Consider the following 25,679-nt stretch of genomic DNA (forward strand, 5'->3'; position numbering starts at 1 on the left):
AAAAAAAGAAAACCACTCTTACTCCGTTACGAGCGCGAACACAACCACGACGCGGGCACACTCGCAATCTATACGACGCGTTACAAATTAATAGATCACAGATACGCTTCTAATATATTACACGCGCTCGGTTCTCGTGTTTCAATTTCATTTATACTCCTCGAAACACAGTCCCGAATAAGTTTCCCGATTTCGAGAATCGGTCCTCGCGACGCGGTTACATTCGTCGTTAAAAAAAGGAAAGAAGTACGCGTGGAATATTTTCGCGAAACCAATCCCGTACGAAAAAATTCCACGAAATTGTCACCCGGGGATGTTCCCTTGTTAACGCTCGACGGTACCTCTTACGCTCTCACGACGTCACTGTTCGTTAAACTTCATTTACCGAGATTCTGTTCACTTCGTCTCCAGATTGCAGTGTTCCCAGTGGTTGGCTCGCTTTGATCATCGGCTTTTTTTCTCGCGTTTGGCTTCCCTGACCTTATTCCGAGTTGCCGGTTGAACAGTCGCGCGATATCTATCCATCTATCTGCTCGCTTGCACCTTATTTTTACCGCCCCCGGGGAAATTGTTCACAACTGGGCGTATTATGAAATATTACCGTTGTCGTACCTAGGAAAGTCGTTACGAAAGCCCATTACGAAAGACCCTCGACCGAGTCTAATGGACAACGGGTGATCTTGAATAATGATTGCGAACAGTGAGCCTGTCGGGCCGCGTTTCAGCGTACGATTTTAACGGGGACCGAGGTGGATGTTCAACCTGTTAATCGCGGAAGACGAGCTACCACGTCCGCGTGGCTATCGTCTCGCGATGTTAAAATTAGATAGGAGGGCGCTCGTCGACGTTTCGTATAATCCGAAGATAGATAGGGGAGACGAAGGGATCCAGATTCGAATCGATCGGCCATTTTCCTTCGATACTCGTTTCGTTGAATTGCCTCCGTAATCGGGTACGGGCGAATTAACTGGTCGCTTGTTAAATAATCGATGTTAAATAATCACGGTTGTTCCGAACGCGTTGAGATCTCATTTGTCGCGAGCTTTCTTCCGCGTGTAAAACGAGCATTTTAAATTCGACTCGAACGGTATACCGATCGGGAAGAAACAGAATTGTATAACGAAGAGCGTGGAATGAAAATATCGCGAAACTTGTCTATTTAGAAATCCTGTACGCTGTACTTTGCGGAAGAAGGTAATTGAAATTAACAAGGGGGTGAATACGGTTACCGGAACGCTTAGTTAGGTTAATTGGTCGCGTCGAATGCTCACGACCGATTCGTCCGACCGGTAACCGCTCGAGTAATTATCCTCGTTTGTTTCTGTATCGCGAACATTCCTCTATCGCATTTTCCGACATCGAACATGGAAACGTGTGCGGGTCACGGATCGTTGCGACGCACGGTAGTGTCCATCGAACGCCCATAGGCGTTTCCCGCGCGAGTAACGGAGATTCGTGGTCGCGTGCGCAGTATCGAAATGATTATAAATAAAACGAAAACGAAGCGTAATTTTCTGCCGCGTTTAGAGCATCGACGTGAAAGTTTGAAAGAAATAAGTTAATAATAGGTTACCTTGCGAGGTACACGTGGCGGTAACGAAGAATGGCCAGGCCAAGGATCGATCGGAAAGTTTCGCGCGAGCAAAGCCTCGTATAGCGTATCACCTCTAGCCGCTGGAAGAAACGGATAGGGTTTCCAAAACTCGAGAACCGTTTCACCTCGCCCGTTTAATTTCATAAATCTCCCGATGTTTGAAAGGTTACGATAGTCCGGTAGAAAAGCCCGCGGAATAAAATCCCATCCGAAATCCGCGAATTTCCCGGATTTACGTCCATCGATCTTACTCGCGATCGCGTCACCCGAGTTACCTCGTCCGAGATTATATTTCTCGTAGATACGATCTTCGTTCGTATAATTCTTCGCGTATTTTCCAACGAATCTTTCGCCAGCGATTATTCTCGAAATTTATTGCTCGACGGGATAGACTCGTTCCCGCGGGAACGAGAAACGAAGAAAAGGGTGAAGAAATCGAAATCCGATACGCGTCCGAGGCATTCGCGAAGTGCGCGCGACGTGTACGGTAACACCCGGATAACTGAAACGAAACGGGTTTCTCGGTGTTTCGTTTATCGGGGAAACATCGAGTCCTCGATCCAGATACTTCTTGAAAACGAGCGAGGTGGAGAAATTAAAATTCGTAAAAATGTTTCGTCGCATCTTGTTAAGAGTATCGTCTTTAAACAGCCGAGGTTTCTCCGATGGAAACGAGTAGTCCCCGCGCGAACCTGTTTGGATCGCTTTCGATCAATTGAAATCTTTTCAAAATCTAGCCGAGTGACGTCCAATGAAAAAATATTCCGAACAATGTCGTCCACGGAGTCGTTTCCGTCGGGGGAAAATGACTCCGATCCATCGATAATCCGCGAAGACGAGAAACCGAAAGATTTCAATTTTCACCGACGCGCGAAACCCGAGATTGGAAAACTTTCGAAACTGGAATTCTTCGAACTCTGCCCTTTCGCTTTTCGTTCTCGCTTCGCTGTATCGTTCCGTCTAACACGTTTCGTTTCCTCCTCGTACCGGACAAACTCGTTAAACGAATAAAATGGAATAAAGCGAAACAAAATAAAATTTTATCCCCGGGAACAAGTCGCGCGAATCGGCGACGGGTCACCGCTCCCTGGAAACTCAAACCCCGAGCGAGTTTCGTTTCCGTTATCCGAGGATCGTTGGATTCTCGCGACACGGAAGAACGAAAAAAAAAAAAAAAGAAAAAAGAAGAAGAAAAAAGTCCAAGGGATTTTTTTCCCCTTCCCCGGAACGATTCGCAAAATTGAACCGGAACCGTCGCGTTGGGTTGCGACGAGTTCATTCTTCCCGAGTACGGGGGCACAGGGGGGCGGGTGGACGGGGTACGCCCCGAAGACAGTCGGAGGATTAACATTTCGCCGACGAGGGTTGTCGGCGGTTTCACGAGAGCGGTAGGATCTCGGTCGGGACACACACGGGGAAACTCTAGGGAGGCGGTAGAGGAGGAGAGGGGGTGTTGCCAGCCGATGGAAGGTGCGAGAGACGGCGACGGTGATGGTGGTGCTGGTGCTGGTGGTGGTGGTGGTAGTGGTGGTGGTGGTGGTGGTGCGCGGTGCGAACGACCGTGAAGTGGCAGAGGGTGTCGAGGACGGTCGTTGGGTAGGGGCTTGTTTGAGGTACGGATGCGTTTGTTGCGAGAACGGATGAGAGTGGATGCCGCGACGAGGACGTAGTGTGGGTCAGTCGAGCTCGTTCTACCTCCACGGGTCCCTGTGCTCCGTATCTCCTTCTCTCTCTCTCTCTCTTTCTCTCTCATCCCCGCTCTGTGTGTCTACCGCGTCCCTTTCCGCTCACCGTCCCTCCCCGTGGTATTCAGAGCCCCGTCTGGTGCCTGCGCCGGGCACACACGAAGCTGCGCACACAAGTCCGCCGCGCGCCCGCATTAGTTTTATTGCTCGTGACGGGGCCGACCGGGTTTGAACTACGAATAGTGCAGCTTGAAAAAGCGTTGTTAGGATGATCAAAGATTCTCAGGGGCTTCTTTGGACGCGGCCGCATGCCCGTCCGCGACTCCTGTGCACGGTCCCTTTGACACCGGACCCGCGGCGGACACACAGTAACCGGCGCGGTGGAGTTCGACCCGGCGAACTGCTTCGATTGGTGGACCACCGAACCCGTGGGAGGGGCTCGATCGAGCTAATGCCCCGAATCTTCCCATCGATGGGAATTCCGTGTGTACCGCGAGATTTATCCACTCGAGCGGGTATTCTCGCGCGGTGGTGGAACGGTAGCCCGAGATCGGGATCGGGCGCAGGGGGATTCTTATCGGGAACGATTCGGATAAACGGAGAATAAATTGGTCTCTAGGCTTTTTTCCTGTCGGACCCCGAGAAACCCGGGGTATCTTGTTTCTTCGAAGGATGCGTTATTGCGCGAACGATATAAATACCGAGTCTGAAAGAAGAGTGCGAGCCTTTGGATCATACGAGGTGGACATTGTTCGGTTCAGGCGGGAAGGCAAAGATCCGATTAGGGAAGATTCTTTTGGAATTGGAGAGCCGTGTTCTTCTCAACGGGAGTATAGACGAGACGATAATCGCTATAGTTGTCCGAGTGTAAGTTGTGGAAGAATTGAATTTATCTTTCGTTTCATCGATCTATTGCAGATCGTTTGTACGCACACCTCTTTCGCGTTCAAACGCAAAGCATCGAGTTCGATCGTTGAACGTATTTCAATTCCCCAGATTTCGGCTTCCGTTATCGAGCAGCAGATTGTATCGACAAGCGCCCACATCTTCGAAGCTCACGGAGGGGAGATTGTCAAGCTCCGAAACCAAAGACAATTTTCATACCAAATTACATTCAACGCCGTATTAACGCACGAGAATAATATCCTCAACCGTACGGACAAAGGTTGTTCGCCTTTACGAGTGCCGCTGAACTTTCGGACAGCGTAATCTTCGTACGACCTTGAGTAGGAAAGTTTCCATCGGCGGTACCGTTTCGAATTTACGAAGCGCGTCCACGGTGATCAACCGAGCGGGATTTCTCGCTGGCGAGAATCGTGCGAGAAATTGTGCGATTTGTTGTCGGTGTCGATGACTCCGAAGCGGTCGAAGTCGGAAGGCGGCGAGAATTACGAGCCGATGGAAATGTATTTCGGTTCGACTTCCCTGTTCGTCGGATTCGGAGCATGCAGCCGGGCAAAAAGTTGGCGAAGACGTATGTCTAGCGGGCCCCGTACGAACCAGTTCTCGCCGCGTGGCGGCCATTTAAGCCACGGCTTAACCCGGCTTAAAACGTTGCTCGGGCTCCCTCTCGTACTTCCGCCACGTTCCGTCGCCTGACCGTTGCGCTGCGGCTTTTAATCGAGCGCCGCCGGATTATCCCGACTGGCAATCTTCGGCTCAGCCTCCAAACGCCAAGCTCCCGTCGCTTGGAACTCGATGTTCGAGTCCCGATACCTCGAGAAGCGTCTTGCACACTCGTCGAGATACGCGCCGAGATCCAACAACGGATATCTACGGTCCGTGGAATCGAACCGTGGCGGTTCAGACATTCTTGGTGTCCTCCCGATCAATTTTTCTCTAATTAATTTCTCATTCGATAATTTACCCTTTCGAAACACACGATGAGTATAATAGCCCATTTGTGTCCTATAGATCGCTTGGTCGCTCATTGTCGCACGCCTGCTGCGAGGAATTAGCAAACGTGTAGATATAAAACTGAAGGTATATCTCGTACAAGGTTCGAATTTTGTAAAAGATAAATAGAAAAAGTGTGCAAGAGAACACTACCCAGAGAAGAATGAAATTATCGAAGTGAAATTGTCACTTGTCACCTGTAAGTTTGACTCCTTTTTTTTTGAGACCATGAAATAGAGCAATCGTAACAAACGTTTCTTATCGTCGAATGTGTGTAATTTCAAGTCGATCGAAACCACGGATAGTTTGCGAGATCTGCTATCAACACCACGGTTAGTTACAATTTCGAGCCTTTGGACCGCCCAGGTGCTTAAAGTTCTAGCAACCGAGAAGGGTTCCATCCGGTCCAGCTTCGAATCGTATCGTTCCACCGATTTCGCGTACCGATTAATTTAACGTTCTATTCTTCGACCCTCGAGGTACGGGCTCGAGTTTCGTATTCGCGGCATTCGTTGCGTTCGAGCAATTGAAACGCGTTGGCAATACCGCGCGAGAAACTCTTTCTCTCGTTCGAGGGACGAAACGTCGTCGTTCACTGCGAGAAGTTTTCGAAGCTCCGCGAAACTCGTGAAATTTGAAAGTCGGTGGCGAGCAAGCGTGGACGACGAAACCACGGTTCTTTGTCACGATCCTGTTTCGGAACGAGAATATACACGGAACAACGTCGACCCGCCGTGGCTTCCCCTCCAAAAAAGGCAAAGTCGCTCGATCCACGATGAACCTAATGGAGCACCGGCATCAAAAGGTTTCGAACTCTCCCCGTGGATTCACGAATCTCGATACTTTCCAACGTTTCGAATAGTTCGCGACCGCTAAAGGAACTCGGATCTCGTTAAAGGAACGCGTTGATTCGAATTCGAAATTTTCTCCAGATTTCGGGAAGATTTTTCGCGCGTTTCGAACACCTCGGTTAACTTCGACTTCGAAGACTCGAACCGACCGTGGATTTCCAAGCACGGTTCTCGCGGAAGATTTAAGGCAGAACCGGATCGCTCGGCGAACTTCTCCCCGTGAACTTGGAACGTTTCAACGTACCGTTTGGTTTGCTCGACTTGCCAGTTTCAAAGATTTCGAACCCGACGAAGTTTCGGTGTTTGCGATATCCTTGAAATTCCTGGCACTCGGGAGGATTCGAGCCTCCCGAGAATCTCGGAGGTCCCTCCCCGAGGGACGTTTTTAAACCTGTCGCGGGTTGAGATCGTTTCGGGGCGACGATGCAACAACGATCGATTACACTCGCGCGATTAGAAAACGATGTAATTTACGTAACAACGATTTTCGTAACCCGCCAACGGTCTTGCAACGTTGTCGCGTTCCTGCGACGGACGCGAGAGCGAAAACAGAAACCAGATGACCCAGTTAGATCCGAACGGTTGCAGGGAGAGATTACAATGAAACCACGGAGACTCTCTTTCGATAGTCTAGACCAGCGTTTCTCAAAGTTTGCTCCGTGGAGACTTGGATCCTCTAAAACCGTTATTATCCCCCAGTATCGATCACAAATATTATTGTTGCAATTATCTCCGCTTTACCGGGACACAGATTTTTCTCCGTACGATGCAACATTCTGCTAAAGATTACCTAGAATTATTTAACATTCGTTTCTTCTACGTCCCTCTCTACATTTTTCAAAATGTCACCAAGTGTGAAGATCCGTGGCGTTATATCCAAGAAATTTTGCGATAGAGTTCTCGAGATTGACAAAACTTTTGGATAATTTTGACCGTTTCTTCGGTATCGGGAGAACACGATAGTCGAGAGGTAACACTATTTCGCGGATTCTGCAATTGCGCGACTCAAAGGAATAGAATCTAATTCATACCGTACTTCCACGAAACGAGATTATTCTATACCTCGTCCGGGATCCGAACTTCGACCGAAACAAAGTATCGCTTATCTCTGTAAAAAGCGATGTTCCCTTGAAAAATGATACATTTAACGAGTAACGAGTAACATCGTTATCGCGCGTTCATCGATTCTTTCATGAAAAAATGATCAGTTTTGAAGATCGCACTTTCTCGTATCATTAATAACAGTACGAAACACGTATCTACGAAGTGTCGAGGTTATAATCGATGTATTTAATCGAGTCCCGATACGATGAACATCGACGAGCAGAGCTCGCGTAACAAAAAGTTTCGCGGTGGCTGCGCGTAATCTTATCGAATCGCAAAGGGCTCCGTGGGTCGAAAAGTTTGAGAACCGCTGATCCGGGCCGACGAATGAATAGGTATATTGCGGGGGTGATGGATTTCCAGAGACCCTTTATCGAATTCAACGAGCGAGAATTCCCGGAAGGTCTGATTTCTCCGGAGACCGGCCGAACAAGAGGTCGGGGGGAAATCAGATCGACCGAACGTCCAAAAATCGAGAGGGGTTCGATTCTTCCCTTACTTTTGAGTATCCGTTTCCTTCAACGATCGTCCCGAGGCTTATCCAATTAACGCGCGGTACTTCTCCGTTGAAGATCGTCGAATACAGGCTGAACCGTAAGACGCGAACGAAACCCCTCTGGAGCGGGGAACTCGGGGCCACGAAAGGAGCGAAAAGTTTTCGTACAAACACGCGGTGTACTTGACCTTGTTCCCAAGTTACGGCCATTTTTATACTCGAATAGCGCGCAGCTGCTCACCTTTGCGGGAAATTCTCGAGCTGGAATCTGATTACCGAATACAACCGAGTTCGAGTACCGTGACTTAGTCGGAGTAGTCAAGGTCGAGAGACGTCGCGAGAATCGCGCACGAACGGCCCGCGATCGAATTCAAGATCGGGTTGAACGTTAAATTCGAAATATAAATTCGAGGAAGAAATTTGTCTCCGGAATGGTGCAATCGAGTTTGCGGAACACGAACAACAATTATTTATACGTTCTATCGATGGAGAAACGATTCTTAGATGCGAGTGTGTATTCTACGAAGGACTATTTATCTTGTATTTTTAATATAAATAAATCCATTCGCTCTCGTTTGTGAAAATTATTCTTTTCCATTCTGTTAAACGCGTCACGCTACACACGCAACCATCGATCGAAATGCGTTCTTTAAAATATTTGCACCGTTCGCGAAATAATCGCGGATCCGTGTTTCCGGCGATAGCGTAATGCAAATCGGCCGATCGTTCCACGCGCCCCGGTTTCTAGTTCGCGCGACAACTGTGTCGCGTTCCGCGAGTCGGTTCACCCCCACCCCGGCGACGAGTCAATCGGAGCGCGCGGGATCCCGAAGAAGGCCGATGGCGAACGAGTCGAACTCCGCGGTGCCCGATCGCTTCCAATAAAACACCGGCATTTATCGTGAATCTTATCGCGTTACCTCCTCGCGTTTCTGCTCCGGATCCCCGTACCCCGACGGTGGTAGAGCAGCGTCCTTCGTTCGCCGAGTCCGTCCACCTTGATCACTCCCCTTGCCCCCTCCCGTTCCACGAAACACTACTCGGCCACCGCTTCGGCAAGGATATTTATTACCCGAGCGTTATCGAATGGCCCGCCATGCCCAAAATCGTGAGAATTCCAGTTAACCTCCTCCCTCGTCGATTTCGCGGCTACGAGAGAGAGAGATAGATAGATAGATAGATAGAGAGAGAACCTCGTCTCTCTGTACGTGTGTACGTACTCGATACGTTCGCGTAACCGGCGCGCAGAAACGGGGTAAAATGGAACGGAACGAAACGGAATGGACTGGAACGAAACGAAGAGACGAAGGAAACCTTGCGAGGAAGGACAGAGAGGAACACAGAAAGGGGAGGAGCGGTTAGGGGGGTTCGAGAAGAGCCTTTGACTGGCGCGCGCGAAGGGGTCCAAACCAACCCCTCAGGTTGCTCGGTCTGCAAGGGTGCGCGATATTGATTCTCGCCTACCGCTTCCACCGACGTTGTGCCACCTACCTGTACGCCGACGGTGGTCGATGGTGGTGGTGCGGGGCGGTTGTGTCCCTCTCTTCCTTCCTCCCCCACAGATCCCCGTTCTGCACCCCCGCGCGAGCGACGCTTCCTCCTGTTCACGCAGACGGTGGGCTCGTTGCACGTCTCAATGAGCCACGACACGATCGAGCCCGACGCTGTCTCTCCCGTCTCCTTATCCACCGATAATCGATAACGATCGCCGCTGGAGTGGCTGTTCCGTCGGGATAAAGATCTCTCTCTCTCTCTCTCTCTATCTATCTATCTATCTATCTCTCTCTCTGTCTCTCTCTTGCTCCGGTTCTATCCTCTCAACCGTCTCTTCGATATCGAGGGAGAAGCGACCGATCGCGTCGCGCGGGAGATACTCGATAGGATCCTCTTCTCCGTTTCTCGAAGCCGTGCGCGCGAGAAACGTCGGAGATCCTACGCGAGGAAAAGATGAGTCACGATGACTGCGCGCGAAAGTGGTCGAGATTCGTTACAAATCGTTGCCATTGAACAGATCCTCGCGATCGGGGACGAATCGAGGCCCTCCTGGTCGGGTGGATGGAGCGTAATTCGGGATCGGAGGTCGCGATTTGAAAATCGACGGGGACGGAGAGAAGACTGGCGGGAAGGTCCGGGGAATTTTATTTGTTTGAAAATCGCGAAATGCGTTAGCACGTGCATCGATCAATTCTCGAAACATTAAGTTCAGTCTCTCAACTGAATCCCTACGCAGAGGTATCTTTGTTGCGTGACATTCTCAATAAAGCAAAGTTTCGTCAACCGAGGTGTTCCACGATCACACTGCGAAGTCACCGGTGTCTCGTCAATTAGAAACTCTTTCGTGTGTTCGACCAAATCTCTTTAAAAAGGTACCGTGTATTTTGCTAAGGGAGTCTTCGTCACTCGATGACCCGAAAGACTCGCGCAAAATCGACATTTCCGCCGGAGAGTGGGCCGCTCCTAATGCGTTTCCAAGTTGTTGGGATTTGGACAGCTCGCCGGACCCCAGTGACTCGGTGTAACGCGAACGAGGACAATCCACCGAGGTTGGTTAGGTCATTTGGACCGCTCGACGGACCAGAGTAACTCGACGTAACTATAAACAAAACGGATCCTCCAACCTTGCGTTATCGAACGATCGTACAAACCTCTCCGCTTTGTCCCCGGTAATCGCGTTCGCCAGGTTGACCCACGGTTCCGGAACACCCTGTAGTCCTTCGATACGGTAACGGTGTTGTGCGCAATCCTCCAACGGTTTCGTTTCAGTTTTCCCAGCATCGGGGTCGCGGTATTTTTAATTCACGGACTAATCGTCCGATCGTAACTCTCTCTTTCTCTCCGTCGCGCGTACCTCGAGCGCGCTCGCGAGAGTCGCGTTTAATTGAGCCACGGTGAGAGGCTTCTCTATCAATCTCGGCTATTTAGGGCCCGTAACTGGACGTCGTCGCGTTGCACCGAACAATCTCGCTTTGTTCCCCACGGCAGGTTGTTCGCCCGTTCCTCGCGATGATCTTATCCGCCACGGTGCAACGTGGCCCCAAAGAGATTAATAACGCGAGATCGGACCGGCTCGCAGTTCGAGTCGCTCGCCCGGAGAAAATAGGGGCAATAAAAGGGTCGAAGGAGAGCGAGCGAGAAAGAGCGAGCGAGAGAGAGACGAGAAGACCGGCTCGCTACGGACAAATATAAGACAATGAAGATTAATGTTTCGCCCTGATTCCATGGCCGCCCCGGTAGTCAACGGTACCGTGTGAACCGAGTTTTCGGTGCTACGCGGAGACGCTTCTTCCGCTTCTGTGGCTCGCGCGACGATACTCGGCTTCGAAAGCTTCCCACTCGGTGAAAGATCATCCACCGAAGCGCGAAACTGTTCCTTGTTCCGCGCGGTCCAAGGTAATTCCACCGGTCGAATTGAATCCCGAGAAAACTCCGGGCAGAAAAAAGGTCGCTTCGACGCGTTCGGGCGGGAAATTCGATGTACGGGGTGAACTGGTTTTCGTTCTTCTTTTTTCGTTCTCTCTCGAAATTAACGAGCGGGAAAACGTTCGGAGACAAGGTCGATGGATATTTCTACGAGCGTTTCGAGTTCGGTGTTCGTCGTTCGAGTATCTTTTGCGAGAACACGGAGGAAGGAGAAGGAAGACATTCTCCGAAGTCTTCAACGCTCGTTACAGAGAAAAACGTCTCGAATCCTCGTTCCGAGTTTAACTCTGGCGCGATTCTTGGGGTCTTTCTCGACCCATCGTACCATTTTTCCACGATTTACAAATGCGATCGAATGCATTTTCTTGATCGTCCGTGAACTTGGAAACGATGCTCGACGAAAAATTGTTCACCCGAGCAAAGAGTATAAGGCGAGAACTCGTTAAGATGGAGAGAGCGCGGTAAAGGGACGACCGGTTGACCCGTGTTCTCCTTCTGATTTCAGATCAGCAGTCGGCGTGACATGGATGTGAGCTTCACGAACGTATTAGAGGGGGCTCGCCAGTACTTCCAGGGACTGCCCGTGCCGAGTACAGGTGGTGCGACCGTGTCAGCGGATCACAATCTCGCGACATCCACGAGTTCCGCCTCGTCCGTGGTATCGGCGTCGCACGATCATGGCACCGCCTCATCCGTGGCTCCTCCGTCACCAGCACCGCCAGCACCGCCAGCACCACCGCCACTACCGTTACCGCCGCAATCGGCTCCGAGCAGCAGCAGCAGCAGCAACGATCAGGAAACGAGCCGATATCCCGGCGACGTCAGACCGACGTCGGTGGACAACGGCGCCCCCGGTTCCAACAACAGCTACTGGAGCCCGTCGGTCGAACCCTATCCTCCGCAACCGACCAGAGTCGAAGTCCCGGACACGAGGCCGGGCGATGAAACCTCCGCCATGGAGGCGAGCTCCTCGTCCTCGAACACCATCACGTTAACCGAGATGCAACCGTCTGGCGTTCGATCCGCCTCGGGGTCGAGTTACGTTCAGAAACAGTCGTCGAACGATCACCAGCATCGCGCGCAACCAACGACGACATCGACCACCGAGGGTACCTCCCATTTGCATCAGATGCAGCCGCCCCAACAACCGGCGTCCCCGGGCCCGGTCTATCAGCAATTGAACACCGTTTCCAGAACATCGTTCTCCACCGCGGAAATACTCGCCTCGTCGCACCAGACGACGTACCAAACTGCCACCGAACGACAATCGCAACCGAACGCGTCGGTCGTAGCACAGAGGACCCAGTACTATCCCCGTTACCATCATCCGGACATCACCAAGAGCGCACCGGCCCCGTTCGCTCAGAACTCGGTCTACCAGTCGGCCAGCGTCGCGGCGACGTCGACGGGAAGCACCGTTCAACCCGCGACGAGGCCAACGGCCGTCGAACAACCGAACGTGGCACCGGTCGCGAATCAGGGCCACGCACAGGAGCAAAGGGTACCGAGTTCCTACGGTGGCGGCGCGCCACCGCCCACGAGCGCCCCGTCCATCTACGGTTCGCCCTCGCCTCAGAGCTATCGAGCTCTTCAGCATCAGAGCCGACCGAGCTCGTCGAGCAACAACGCGGACAGGTCGCACTCGGAGCGATCGCACACCGTTCGCGTCTCCTCGTCTCCGTCCTGCTCGTCGGTGAATCCGTGCAGCCCACGGCACGCCGGTAGCCTGAGTCACATTCCTTCGTCGTCGTCGTCCTCGTCATCGTCGTCCTCGTCGTCGTCGTCGTCGTCGCAGAATCTTCCGGCGCACATTCCCTCGTCTCACCTGCCGTCCGCAGGAACCGTCGCCCCGGCTCACCGCTCCCAGCAATCCGCTCAGATGCAGCACCAGCAGCAGCAACAGCAACAGCAACAGCAACAACAGCAACAGCAACAGCAACAGCAACAGCAACAGCAACAGCAACAGCAACAGCAGCAGCTTTCTAGTCGAATAAACGCGTCGTCGCTCTCGATCGGCGCGAACTCGTACACCAGTCGCATGGTCGTCCACGGAACGTCCGCGGCGTCCTCCTCGTCCTCTAATCAGATGCCACCGCCTCCGGCGTTGACCGGTTATCACCCGGTCGCCTCGCCCCACGACGCTCCTCATCACGCCGCACCATCGCCGCACAGACAATCTCCTCACGTGTCCACCCTCCACAATCCTCACGCCTCGCCCCATCACGTACCCCATCCACCCTCGCCCCATACCAGCTTCCAGCCACACTCGCCGACTTATCCTCCGCCACCGCCACCGCCACCGGCCACCTCCACACCTCACTCGTACAGCCTACCCATCACGTCGCAGCACTATCAACCGACCACCGGATACGCCGCGAATCCGTACGCTCTGCCGCCGCCACCGCCGCCGCCGCAGACTTCGTATCATTCCTTCCAGAAGAATACCCAGCCGCCGCACACGCAAGGGAACTACTACGCGCAGCAGTCCGCCGGCAGATCGCAGACCCAACAACCCTACGTACAACAGATGCCGATGCCCGGTCCCGGGCAGTCCATATGCTCGGGTACCGGGACGGGGAGCGGTCCCGGTTACCAGCAGAGCAAACCGGTCACCTACAACGGCGTCGACACCAAGAGGACCCCGATGGAGCTACCGTACGCCTATCGATCCCAGCTAACCTCCGTGCAACAGAGGACCGCCAACACGCACAACCTTCCGCCCATCGCCGCTCTGTCCTCCTATCATTCCAACAGGCGAGAACCCGCGAGCAAAGCGCAACCGATGCACCGACAACGCGCCTACTCGGCGACCGCCGCGAACAAAGTCCCCGTGGTCGGGACACCGCCCACTTCCTCGATGGCCGCGCCTCAAAGGGTCGCGGAGTATCCGGCGACCCCGTCCGGCATGAATCACGCCATGCCCGTGAACGGAAGGACGACGACCGTCGCGAATTCCTCGTACGGGAGATACGTCGGGCAGCCCGGTTATCCGACATACGCCACCACGATGGCGCCCAGTCACCAAGGTAGCAACTCCTCGAGCAGCACCACCGTCACCTCGATTGGCGTCACCGCGAGATCCTCGGTACCACCGACCACGATGCACGCCTATCAGTCCACGGACGCGACGCGTACCGCCTCCTCGTATCATCACCAACCGGTGGTGCGCGCCACCGAGGATTACGGATACAAGGAGTACGCCTATCAGAACTCGTCCGCGTCCACGGTTCAATCGACGGTAGCGTCCGTCATGGCGACACCACCGCCCCAAACGAACGGAATTCGTAAAAGGGAATCGCCCCTGGACCTATCGGTGAAAACGGTAAAGACCTCGGCCGATTCCACCGCCCAGGACGATATCGAGATGATCGCGACCGAGAAACACGTGAGCAGCTCCACCGTCATGTCCTCGAGAAGCAACGGCTCGAGAACGATGCTACCACCGGTCCAACCGCCGCCCCAACCCGCCTCGTATCCGTTCGATGGCCGACTGTCCGGCAACACCGGCAGATCCCATCAAACCAGCTCCGGTATTCGCGTCTCGACCCCGCAAACCGTCTGCGCCCCGAAGGTCGACTTCCTGCCCGACTTCAACTCGGCACCGCTACGTCATCATCACAGCCAACCGCACGAGAATACCGTTCAACGGAGAAGCTCCGCGCAACAGCTCTACGCTCCGCCCCCGCAGTCCCTTTCCTCTCAGCATCCTAATAATACCGCTCCACTGCCCCACATGTCCTCGTTTAAAAAGACTTCACTGCCCACGACGCAGGTGTACGACGCCGTAACAGCGCCGGCACCGCCTCTGCCTGCCCCGTCCTCGTCGTATCTATCGGCCAACGACACCGCGACGTCCAGGTACCCGTCGATGGTCGACTCGGTCAGGATAGGTCCCCCCGGGTTGCCCATACAAGATTACCCGACCGAGTCCAAGTATTACATGGACAGCAGGAACAAGTTCGGTCAACCGCCGCCTCAGAGAGACCGTACGCCTTCGAAGAGGCCCGGGGACGCCATCTACGGGACCGGTGTGCCCCACAAGCAACCGAGACTCGACACCTGGATCCAGCAGAGACTCTCCACCGCCAAGGCGATGTACGAGCAACAGAAGAGGCAAGAGATGAATCTACCGGTACCGTTGCCCAACGGCACCCTAGTCGCGCCGAACACCTACGAGCAGAGATCGGACAGCGGCTACTCGTCGTCCGAGTCGTCGAGGTATCAGCAAGCCTACTGTGATAAGAGGAGCTACGCGGAGACCAAGGTCGCCCATAGCTCCCCGCCGTACAATCATCCCGTCGTCGCGAAACCAACGAACGTCCACTCGCTGCCGCAACAGTTGAACACCGGCCAGTCCGCTTACGCGAATTATCGGCAAAGTCAGAAGGTCGGTGCACCTCCCGGTCCCACCTCCGCGGGACAACCCACGGAACCACCGAGCAACACCGGTGCCGATAAACGGGTTCTCAGTTTGCTGAGGAATAGTCTGGAGAACAAGCAGCAGAGGGAGGAACAGATGAACAGTCAGCAGCCTATCCTGGCCAACCACAGTCAACAGAGTTTCCAGAATAAGGTTCGTGACGCACGTTTATTCGCGGTGTTTTCGTTTTTCGAACGTTCGCCGGTCCCCTCCGAGGAATACCGGACGCGTCGCGCGATAGTAACATATGGAACGGTTTCCTAGATCGAATACTCTGCGTCGTTCCGACAAAGTAACAAAATTGAAAAGCTTCTCGCGACGTTTACGAACCGGAAAGTATAATCTTTCGAGACGAGCCTGGTTTTTCGATACGAAAATGTGTCAAATCTTTCGCACGCTCTAGGCAGTTTCGATACTCTTCGTATCGGAGTACTCGAATTTCAGAAGATTCGATTTAACGGTTCAAATAGCAGATAAACACTCTCACGTTCGTAACCGTTTACTCTCCGATGTATCAAAAGTGGTATCTACCGTTAAGTATTTTTAAAAAACGATAGCATCATCGAGAACTTTCGTTCTCCGTTAATTCGTGCAAACGCCTCGACAATTTTCTCGATCGTTAATTACCAGCATCGAGCGTAACGCTTCGAAAATTTATTTCGCCGGACACTCGACGCGATGTCCTCTCTTAGGCGAGAGATCGCGGCGTGCCAGCCGACACGTTTGCGCCAAGTTGGGAGTCGGGAGCAGTCGACGACCGGTCTCGGACTAACACCTCTGTTCTCTATTCCCGAAGGTTGTTGCGCCGGTCGAGCCGAAAACAAACATCGGAAGACACAACCTGTCACCGTTCACGGCGGCGAGCTTGCTGGAACGGAATAGCAACACGCCGCCCCATTACAAGTTCCATGTGCCGCGAGCGGTAGACTCGATCACTCAAGAGGCCCCCCGTAGCTTGTACGGCTCGAGAGTAAATTCATCCGCCACGCTACCCGGCAAGGAAGCACTCCTGGGACCTCGGGGAGCCGAGAATCAGATTCACCGTGACAAAGATGACGGCCTCGCCGCCATACTAGCCGCGAAAATCCGTACCAAGGCGGAACTGAAACAGGTGAACGAAGAGACAACAGTAGCCTATTGTCGCTCCGATTCGATACTCGGTAACACACCGCTAAACCGTGCGTACCCTTTTCTGTTTCTTCAAGGTGGGGACCGGCCAATTCACGATGAAGCCGACTACTCTGCCCTCCCAGGACGCGTCGTCTACGCCAAAAGGTAGTTACGCGACTCTGTTGCAACGAATCGAGACACCTGGCGGTGCTCGTTTAAACGTTTCCTCGTTGTTCTCGTAGCGTGTCCTCGTTGCTCCGAAAGCGATCGTTTCTTCTTCGAAGATTTCGGTTCGAAGTTTCGCGTCACTGTACGAAATACAGAGACAATCGTATCGAAAGCTCTGTAACCGTTACACGATCGACCGTTTGAACGAATACGAGAACAACGTTCGAAATCGAGTTCTTTTCCTCGAACGTACTTTCGATCGAGTCCACTCGCTCGAGAGACGACTCTTTCGAACGGTGGAGCAACGATGCTACTCGAGTCTCGCGTCGCGCTTTCAAAGTTTTCGTTCGAAGCGTTCGGTTCGCGAACGGTAGGCACGAATGGTAAAAGTGGGAAAATTTTCGTTCACAGAGTTAGATAGCGCCGCCTCGACGTCCACGCCGCAGTCGGGCTCGTCGGCGGGCAGCCCGCCGAAGTTAACGCGCGAGAAGGTGGCCTGTTTGCCACCGAGAAGACGGCTCTTCTCGCGAACGGAAGAGGAGAACATGCCCGTAGCCGCGACCGTGCCCGTGCCAGCTCCTGCGCCCGCGATCGCGTCCACCGTGCCAGCTCGCGCCAGCGGATTCAGAAGTTCCTCCGAGACGTCGGTCTTCGACTTCAGAGAAAGCGATTCCGAGGGCGAGATGCCGGTGCTCGAGCGGCAGACCCTCGAAGAGATGAGGCGGGACAGAAAACAGCTGTCCAAAGTCCAACCACCCGTTCCCCTAAACGATGCAATGTGCATGGGTATGACCTCCTCGTCGGATCTCGTGAAAATAGAACTAAAGGTAAGCTCACCTTCGGTCTCGACTCGTCGCACGTAGCCCGAGGTTACGTTGGTCGAACTCGGCTAAGGGAGGGTGGAATGTAAACGTTTTACGCGAGATGAGGAAGAGCCGGTGGTAGAATGGTAGAGAAAACGCTAGATACACTAGAGGCAAGTAGAGACACACCTTAGGGAGACGAAGTAGACGACTCTTAGAGTTCGAAGCCTTCTTCGGCTACCGTAGGCAAACAAACGGTCTGTAGCAAAAACAAAAACAAAAAACATTCTGTCGATTGTCTTCAGGAAAACGACAAGATCACCGAGGTGGACACGTTCTGGTCCACGACGTGCGACAGGTTTATGGAGCAGTTGCGCACCGGGGACGCGATGAAGAAACGCGGTCGTAAAAAGAAGATCTGCTGCACGGTGACGTCGAAGCTGGACGACACGGGCAACGACAGCAGCAAAGAATCGGACGCCAATACGTCCCAGATCAAGCCCGAGGACATCAAGAAGGAGCTGGAGGACTCGGTCGAGTCGCCCCTAGACGTTGTCAAAGACGAGTCCCCGAAAACGAGCAAAGAGGAGGACAGTCCGATGGCCAAGGACATCAAGCTCGAGGTGAAGGCGGAGGTGAAGGCCGAGCCGGAACCGGAGGAGCCGGACGTCGCCAAGGACGACGATAAGATATCGAGCGACGACTCGGACGAGATGCCGTTGATCAGGCGGGCGAAGAAGAAGATCAAGAAAGAGGAGAGCGACTGCGACGAGGAGATCGTTTGCAGGAAGAGAAGGGTGCGCAGGGGGAGCAGAATCAAGTTGCAGTCGTCGAGCGGTAGCGACTCGTCCAGCGAGGAGAGCGACGGTAGCACGGAGTTCGGTCACGGTTCCTCGGTAGCCGACAGGTTACGGGCGAGGAAACGTTCGACCAACAACGGTACAGAGGTCGAAGGTATGAAGCTACGATCGCGGGACACGACTCCCCACAAACCCAAAACGGAGAAAGATTCCAAATGCTCCACCTCGAAGTCCGCCGGCTCCCAGAAAGGCAAACCGAAACCACTGTTCGGGGACGGGAGCGACTTCAGACCCGGCTGGGAAGAGGAGGTCTACGTGTACAAGAAATCTCTGAGGATGCCGCCCAGATTGATCACGGTATCGAAGCCCTCGAGGTTTCACCGGTTGTCTACCTCGTTGCCGGACCTGGACCCGGGATCACCGGCTCTCTCCGTCTCCATGGACAGCTCCGACGTCTGTCTGAGCAGAAAGAAGCTCGTCGACAGCGACATGGAGTCCAACTACAGTTTCAGTACCACGGGTCTCGGTCCCGGGAGCAAGATCGACGACGAGGAGGCCACCTCGTCCACGACCATCTCCTGTCCGCCGAAGGTTCTCAAGCACACCAAGTTCGAGAGCAGTTCCATCGTCGACGTATTGGCGCAAAAGGTCGGGACCAGCAAGAAGGATCAAAAGAAGAAACAGAAGGAGAAAACGGACAAAACGGAGAAAGGAGGCAAGACGACGCAGAAGGGCACCAACGAACCCGAGCTACTACCCACGCCGAGTTTGACGCCGCTCCTGGAAACATCCAAACCGCCGAAAGGCAAATCACCGACGAAGGACAAGTCACTGAAACCCATCAAGGTAACGGACACGTTCCTTCTCGGCTACTTCCGCAAGGAGACCGTGAACAACTTCCGCGACACGTTCAAGAACAATCACGCACTGCCCAACGAGTTCTCCACGCTGGTACTGAAGAGCAGAACCAGAACGGAGACACGAGTCCTGAAGAAACAGGCGACCATCAGGGAGGTGTTCGGCGAGGACAGGCCAGCCTCGGCCCCACCGATGCAGAACCACGACGACACCTCGCAGGACGACGACTCGCAGAACGAGACGCTGGACGACAACCTTGGCAAGGCGAGGACCCTCAAGCAGAAGGTGGTGTCGCGTTTGAAGCACGTAGGGATCCTGAGGAGCCACAAAGCGATCCTGAACTCGAAGCGTCACCTGCTGATCGCGAAACGACGGAAAGATTTGCTCAAGTCCCTGGCCGAGAAGAAGCTGCAACGTTTGAAGACGGAAGCGGAGGACGAGACGGTCCAGGAGGAAACGAACGACGCGCACGAGGCGGAGAACAACGAGCTGGACGACGAGACCAACGAGTCGGAAGTACCGAACAAAAAGAAGCTCAAGCTGCGCACCAGCCGACGAAAGTTTCGCTCCGGGTTCGACTATATCCGAAAGAAGAAGAAACCCTTGAAGAAGGACGAGACGTTGCCGAAAGAGAGGAAGAGGGTAGGTCGCAATTGTCCGCTCGTGATCGCAACGTTTATCGGTGAGTTGGTAGATCGACGATTCCTCACGGTACCTGTTCACCTTTCAGCAAGTGTTGGCGAGGCCCAGTCCGGAATGCGTAGCCGACATTCAATCGGAGATCAGAACTTGGGTGATCAAGAAAGGTGTTGGCGAAACGATGCTGCATCGCGCCGCTCGACTCGGCTACACGGTAAGATATTTACTCGGGAATTATGTAATCGGTTTTGAGTGTTTAGTCTCAACCCGGATCGCGTCTCTGGTGGGTTAGACCCTAGCGACAAGACCGATCCGAGAGAGGACTAATTGTTCCGAGTCAAACTCCCCGATAGCGATAGATACCAAGGTGGAGATACTGTCGTAGTTCGCGATCTTCGGATCAGTGAGGTTAAAGGCCAAGTAGTCTAGCTACCCATGAGCGCCGTGCCCGGAACTCGTCATTCCCTCCGATAGAATTGTATGGACCCGAGAGTAAACATCTTTGCAACCACCAGGGACTAGAGTCTAGGGTACTCCGTACCCCGTGCTCGACGAGGGGTCTAATTATCGATCTTTGGATCGATAGAGTCATAGATACGAACCCCGGTACTTAAGAATCCTACAGTGCGAAACTCCTCGCACTAGGTGTCTCGTGGTTGCTCCGGGTCGTATCTCCGGTAGAATCGATACTTAAACTCCAGCAGCAGGAACGACTCAGGATTAAACGTCCTTACGACTATTGGAGATTGGATTCCAAGAGTCTCGTGTGTGTACCCGTCGATCGGTGACTCGCCCAGAGCGTTAATCTACCTTGTAATTTCTGTTACTTTTTACCTAAACTTTTCGCGCTTAAATTTGATCGTTTGAAAAGAAAAAATAAAACAGATTCACAAAAACAGAGATCCCAGTTTGGCGTATCGGACGATTCTTAAATCCAAAATCGAAGTTTCTCGTTCCGCTTTCCAGGATGTCACGGCGTACTGCTTGGAGAAACTGAACAACGCGCCGAGTCCCAAGGACAACGCAGGGTACACGCCGCTTCACGAAGCGTGCTCGAAGGGCCATCTCGAAATAGCGAAACTGTTGCTCGCTTACGGAGCAAACGCCAGCGAAAGCGCTAACGGAGGGATACGGTAATTAAATTCGTAAACGTTTTCATCGAACGAATACCCGTACAAGCAACATTGTTGAACGGTTGCGGTGGTGTTTCGTTACAGGCCACTTCACGAAGCGGCGGAAAACGGTGCTTCCGAACTCGTGCGCCTGTTACTTTCATACGGCGCCGATCCCCTGTTGGCCACTTACTCCGGCCAGACCCCGTTAATGTTGGCTGCCGACACGGACGCCTACTCGATCCTGGAGCAACACTTGGACGACATTCAAGGTCGAACCAACACGCCGTGGTCATTTGGCGGCCCGTCTTCGATTTTCGGTAATTATATCCACCTCACGACGGTCGCATCGGTGAAAAAGGACCAAAACTACGGTCAGGGTCGAGGAAGACGTCGACTTTATCCGCTCGAGACGCGTACAGTGACGTTTAATCGATATCCCGCGTAATTTAATTAACCCTGTCGCGATTAAAGGCAACTACAATCATCCATCATCGAACGCTCCCGGTGTACCAAAGGTGACGACGGTCACCTATCATTGAGTACCAAACGTGTATACCAAAGCTGTACAGTGAAGCGATTACAGTCACCCGTCGCAATCTTGCATTAGTTTGCAACTCTGGTCGAGCGTGCTGTAATCTCGTATCTCCATGGAAACCGATACTCGGTCGTGACAGTCCGATAAAATTTCGCTGATCGCTCAAGGTTGTCCTCTCGGACCGTTCTCGTTACGCCGCTCGGTTTATTCCTAGATACACACAAGCGGACGCGTCCCAGCTCGTAAAAATGTTTATCACAGTGACGCGTCCTTTCGCTCCTCGCAGTCCGTCGAACCCATTTGTCTCCCCCTTTCGCTCTCCTGTTTACCTTCTCGCGTTATATCCCTATATTCGTCTCGTTAACTCGATACCACGTTTCTTTCTTAACGTCCCTCTTCTATCTCGTTACCGTTACCGCGAAGACATAATGTCGGTTCTTATCCGAGAGACTTCGCACGCGTCGAACCGGTAATATCGTTCAACGGAATGAAAAATTCCTCCTGGTTGAAGTAGGACCCATGAGTAGACTTTCTTCGACCCAAAACGCAACCTCCTTCCAGCGAAAACAAACGTGTAAAACAATTCGTTCCGTTTCAGATCCAGAAGAGACCGGTCACAACCCTCTGGAAGATCCCCCGATGGACACTCCGGAACCGGAGCTGGACGAGGTCGAGATGGAGGTGAGCGACGTGAACCTGCCGGTTCTGTTCTCGCTGGCCAACGACCCGGACAAGTGGGTGCTCCTCCAGGATCTGATGGCCGCGTTGAGGATAAAGAGCAGGGACGCGTTGCTCCGACAAGTGAACCCGAAGGCACACGCGGGCCCACCGGCCATCGCTCATCGCGACGTGATGCGGGAGCTCAAGCTACAGGACTTCCTGGAGCAGTCACGGTGCTGCCATCTGTTGAGCGGCGGCGAACGCATCAACGTGCGCGGCTCGAAGGTGACCCTGATCAAGTACAACGAGAAAGTGAGGTCCTTGTTGAGCGTCGAGAGGGTCGTGATCAGTCTCAGGTGACAGGAGGCGATGCTGGGGCAGTCGTCACCCCAGGCCAGACCGTCGACCTCCGCCGCCAAGGACGCGCCGAAGAAGGAGAAGAACGCCTCGCCTAAACGCGAGAGGCAGGCCAGAACGCGACAGGGTAACAAGACGGCCGCGGATTGAACGCCCAGAACGCGAGAACGGAATTGCGTTTGAGAAATTTTTGTCCGGCTGGGGGGACGAATCGTAGCAACGATTTCGATTCTCCTAGGCGCAGGGGCTTTTGCTCCCCATCCCCGCGATACGCGAGGTTATCCGAACGTTGTTCGAGGTGCGCCGAAGGTACAGTGATTTTTTTAGGTAGAGTTTCAACCGGCGATCATCGATGGACGAAGATCGACCACGAAGCAACGGGAAAACGCGACTGTGACACGCGGATTATATTAGCAGTATTTATTGGGGGATATTCTATTCGTGTCTATTCGCAAGAACAGTGATATTTTATTGATATCCCGCATCACGGGGCCGCGAGCCAGATCGGGCCTTTAATTGTAAACGCTTCTAGATGAGGATATACACAGAACGCCGCGCCGTGGTACCACAGCGGATGTAGAAGCAAGCAGCGCGCCGCGATAATTTACCGTTCCTGTCCGAAGAATGGTGACCGATCGCTAACCGAGAGCGTATTCGAAACGTTGGCCCTCGAGTCAAGGGGGAGTCGCCACCGAGACCCTCCAGAGGGCGACGGCTCCCGGCACGCGGTGTGACCCCGTTCTCGGGGACTGGTCGCGAGCAGAGATGGCGCGAGTGTCGTTTCGAAATATTTTTTATTTCCCGCTTCTTCCGGCGAACACGAACCCGTTCGTTGGTAGAACCCGTCAGAGGAACGCCCAACCTCCGAGTTTCGCGCCTCTCGACTCGATCGCTGTTCATAGCCCGCCAACCGCGAGAACGAGAACCGTCATCGGCTTTCGCGTTACCACTTGTTAGTTCGTATTTTTCGTTTCGTCGCCTCCCCTCTCCGTTCTCTCTACTTTCACCCGGACCTGGACAGGTTCCGAAATAACGTTCGATTCTCGTTTCACGAAGACGATACGCTTCCGTGCTCCGAGCAATGGAGCCGCGGAGCGTAACCCGAAATTGCAAACTGTTCGAACGTTTCGAAGTGAATCAATCGCAAAGCAGCACCGTGCACGACGAACGATTCGTACGAATCGAATGTGTCGCGCGTTCGGCACAGGTTTTCATAGAAATCTCACGTCGAGTACTGTTCCTAGCTGGAAAGAAGTCGAGGTCACGGAATCTGGTCTCGATCGGTCACAGTGGCTCCATCTCCACCGACGCGCAACTAACACTCCTTCTCCTCCTCCTCCTCCCGATCCGTATTCTTTCCCACTTCGAACAGTACACGCTCCGTGAAACAATGACCGAGCTAAATATTTCTAAACCGATAAATATTCATCCCTCGTTCCGTACGATAACACCGTTGTGTCGAAACTCGAAAAATATTCAAATACAACGCGTTTCGCGAAAGACTGGAACGTTATTTCGAACGATCGTTTCCTCGTTTTTCTGTCGCGTCGGCCAGGTCCGGATGCTCGCCGGCACCCTCTCGAGGAGTGAAAAAACGCGCGAGTCGATCGGAGAGCGAGCAAACCGCGACCCTTCGTTTTTAGATTTTAAGCGAGAGCGTCGATTGGATCAGTCGTCGAAGCATTTACGTGTTTTTCTTTTCTTTTCTTTTTTCCCCGTTTTTGTTTCTTTTTCATTTTTTTTGTTTCCCCTCCCCTCCTCTCCACCCTCTCTTCACTATTCGGGATGTGCAATTATCGTCGTACGCGCGTCACGCGCACCCGTGCAATATGCGACACACTGTCGCCAGCTCGCGATCGACTCCACGAACGACGAACGAACCCGAGTTCGCGATCGTTCGCGCGGAAACCGAGCAAAGGGGGGGGGGGGGGCGGACCCCACGTTCTTCGGTGTTGCCACGGTTTCTCGACCCCCCTTCTCCAAGTTTCCGCGTTCGACGAGTTTCACCTCCTCCCTCTCACCGGTCACGGAGGGTTGTTCTCACCGACTTAGCGAATTTTGTTACACGAGGTCCGCGCGGAGGTTCGCTCCGATTCTCGTGGCCCACCCCCCGTTCCCTCACCCCGCACCCTCGCTCTCCCCGTTTCGAAATCAACGGGGCACCGAACGTCGTCTCGGTGGGGCTACGCGGACGGTTACGAGCGCGTTTCGCGTCTCGACGCGGCGAAAGGAACGATTTTCTCTTCTTTTTAGCGAATTTTCTGGGCCACGAGTGGCTGGGGACAGGGGGGAAGCGGGAGGTTAATGCGCGCGGTTCCTCGCCCGAAACGTTAACGCGTCGCGAACCTTCGAAAATGGTACTTAGACCCGTGCCAACGCGAGTTCATCGGAAAGAGAGAAAGAGAGAGAGAGAGAGAAAGAAAGAAAGAAAGAAAGAAAGAAAGAAAGAAAGAGAGAGAGAGAACGCTCTCTCCGGCGTCGTCGATGTCGTTTCGTTTCGAGCCTCCCTTAACCGCCCTTAACTCCCTTACCCCGTTCCTTAGCCCCGTGTGAATTCCAGGGATTTTTATCGTTCTAATATCAATCTCAGGGAAACATCTCTACGCGTGTTCTCGATATTCTTGTTGCGTCGTTACGAATTTAGAACCCGAGGGGGGAGGGGCGGCCCTTGGCTACGAGGGACGGATGGGGGGCACCGAATCGTTCGTTCGATGCTCGCGAAAAAATTAAATAATTAAATTACGTTCTTCGATGCACCTGGTTGTACAGTGGATGGGAAAAAAATGATTGTTTTTTTGTTTTGTTTTTCGTACGAGGTTGACGAGGACGCGCCGCACCGACCGGTCGAGAGAGGGGGTCTCGTTTACAATTTTTATTTAGCTGACGATTTTGAAAGGAAAACCGCGTCCAACGCGGACAGTGTGCAGTTCAGAATGTACATATTATTATTAGCCAGTTTCGAATAAAATCCGATTCCCGTACGCGCGTGTCTCACCGCCCAAACGACGAACCTCCCCCCTCCGAGCCCGCCGCGGGAACATTTTTCTTTGCAGCCGATTCCGTACAATTGTTACCCCAGCGGGTGATCACGAGAGATACGTTTTGGGTTAGAGGAACCGTTACCGTACGCGAGCGAAGGAAAGATCATCGGGCCCCGGTCGGAGAACG

General features: G+C 53.3%; 1 protein-coding gene across 1 annotated transcript in view; it reads left to right on the plus strand.

Annotated features, from left to right (window-relative positions):
• LOC143144989 (uncharacterized) overlaps nucleotides 1–24,942 on the plus strand; it is a 151,180-nt gene extending 126,238 nt beyond the window's left edge. Inside the window, exons 2-10 of the mRNA XM_076307921.1 lie at nucleotides 11,552–15,619; nucleotides 16,263–16,577; nucleotides 16,672–16,741; nucleotides 17,156–17,571; nucleotides 17,853–19,847; nucleotides 19,936–20,058; nucleotides 20,811–20,977; nucleotides 21,062–21,276; nucleotides 22,093–24,942. Coding sequence (XP_076164036.1) covers nucleotides 11,570–15,619; nucleotides 16,263–16,577; nucleotides 16,672–16,741; nucleotides 17,156–17,571; nucleotides 17,853–19,847; nucleotides 19,936–20,058; nucleotides 20,811–20,977; nucleotides 21,062–21,276; nucleotides 22,093–22,514 — 7,773 coding nt within the window. The 5' untranslated portion in view covers nucleotides 11,552–11,569 and the 3' untranslated portion in view covers nucleotides 22,515–24,942. The remainder of the gene's footprint in view (nucleotides 1–11,551; nucleotides 15,620–16,262; nucleotides 16,578–16,671; nucleotides 16,742–17,155; nucleotides 17,572–17,852; nucleotides 19,848–19,935; nucleotides 20,059–20,810; nucleotides 20,978–21,061; nucleotides 21,277–22,092) is intronic.
• Nucleotides 24,943–25,679: the final 737 nt, after the last annotated feature.

This window comes from Ptiloglossa arizonensis, chromosome 3, assembly GCF_051014685.1.
Source record: "Ptiloglossa arizonensis isolate GNS036 chromosome 3, iyPtiAriz1_principal, whole genome shotgun sequence".
NCBI classification, from domain to species: domain Eukaryota; kingdom Metazoa; phylum Arthropoda; class Insecta; order Hymenoptera; family Colletidae; genus Ptiloglossa; species Ptiloglossa arizonensis.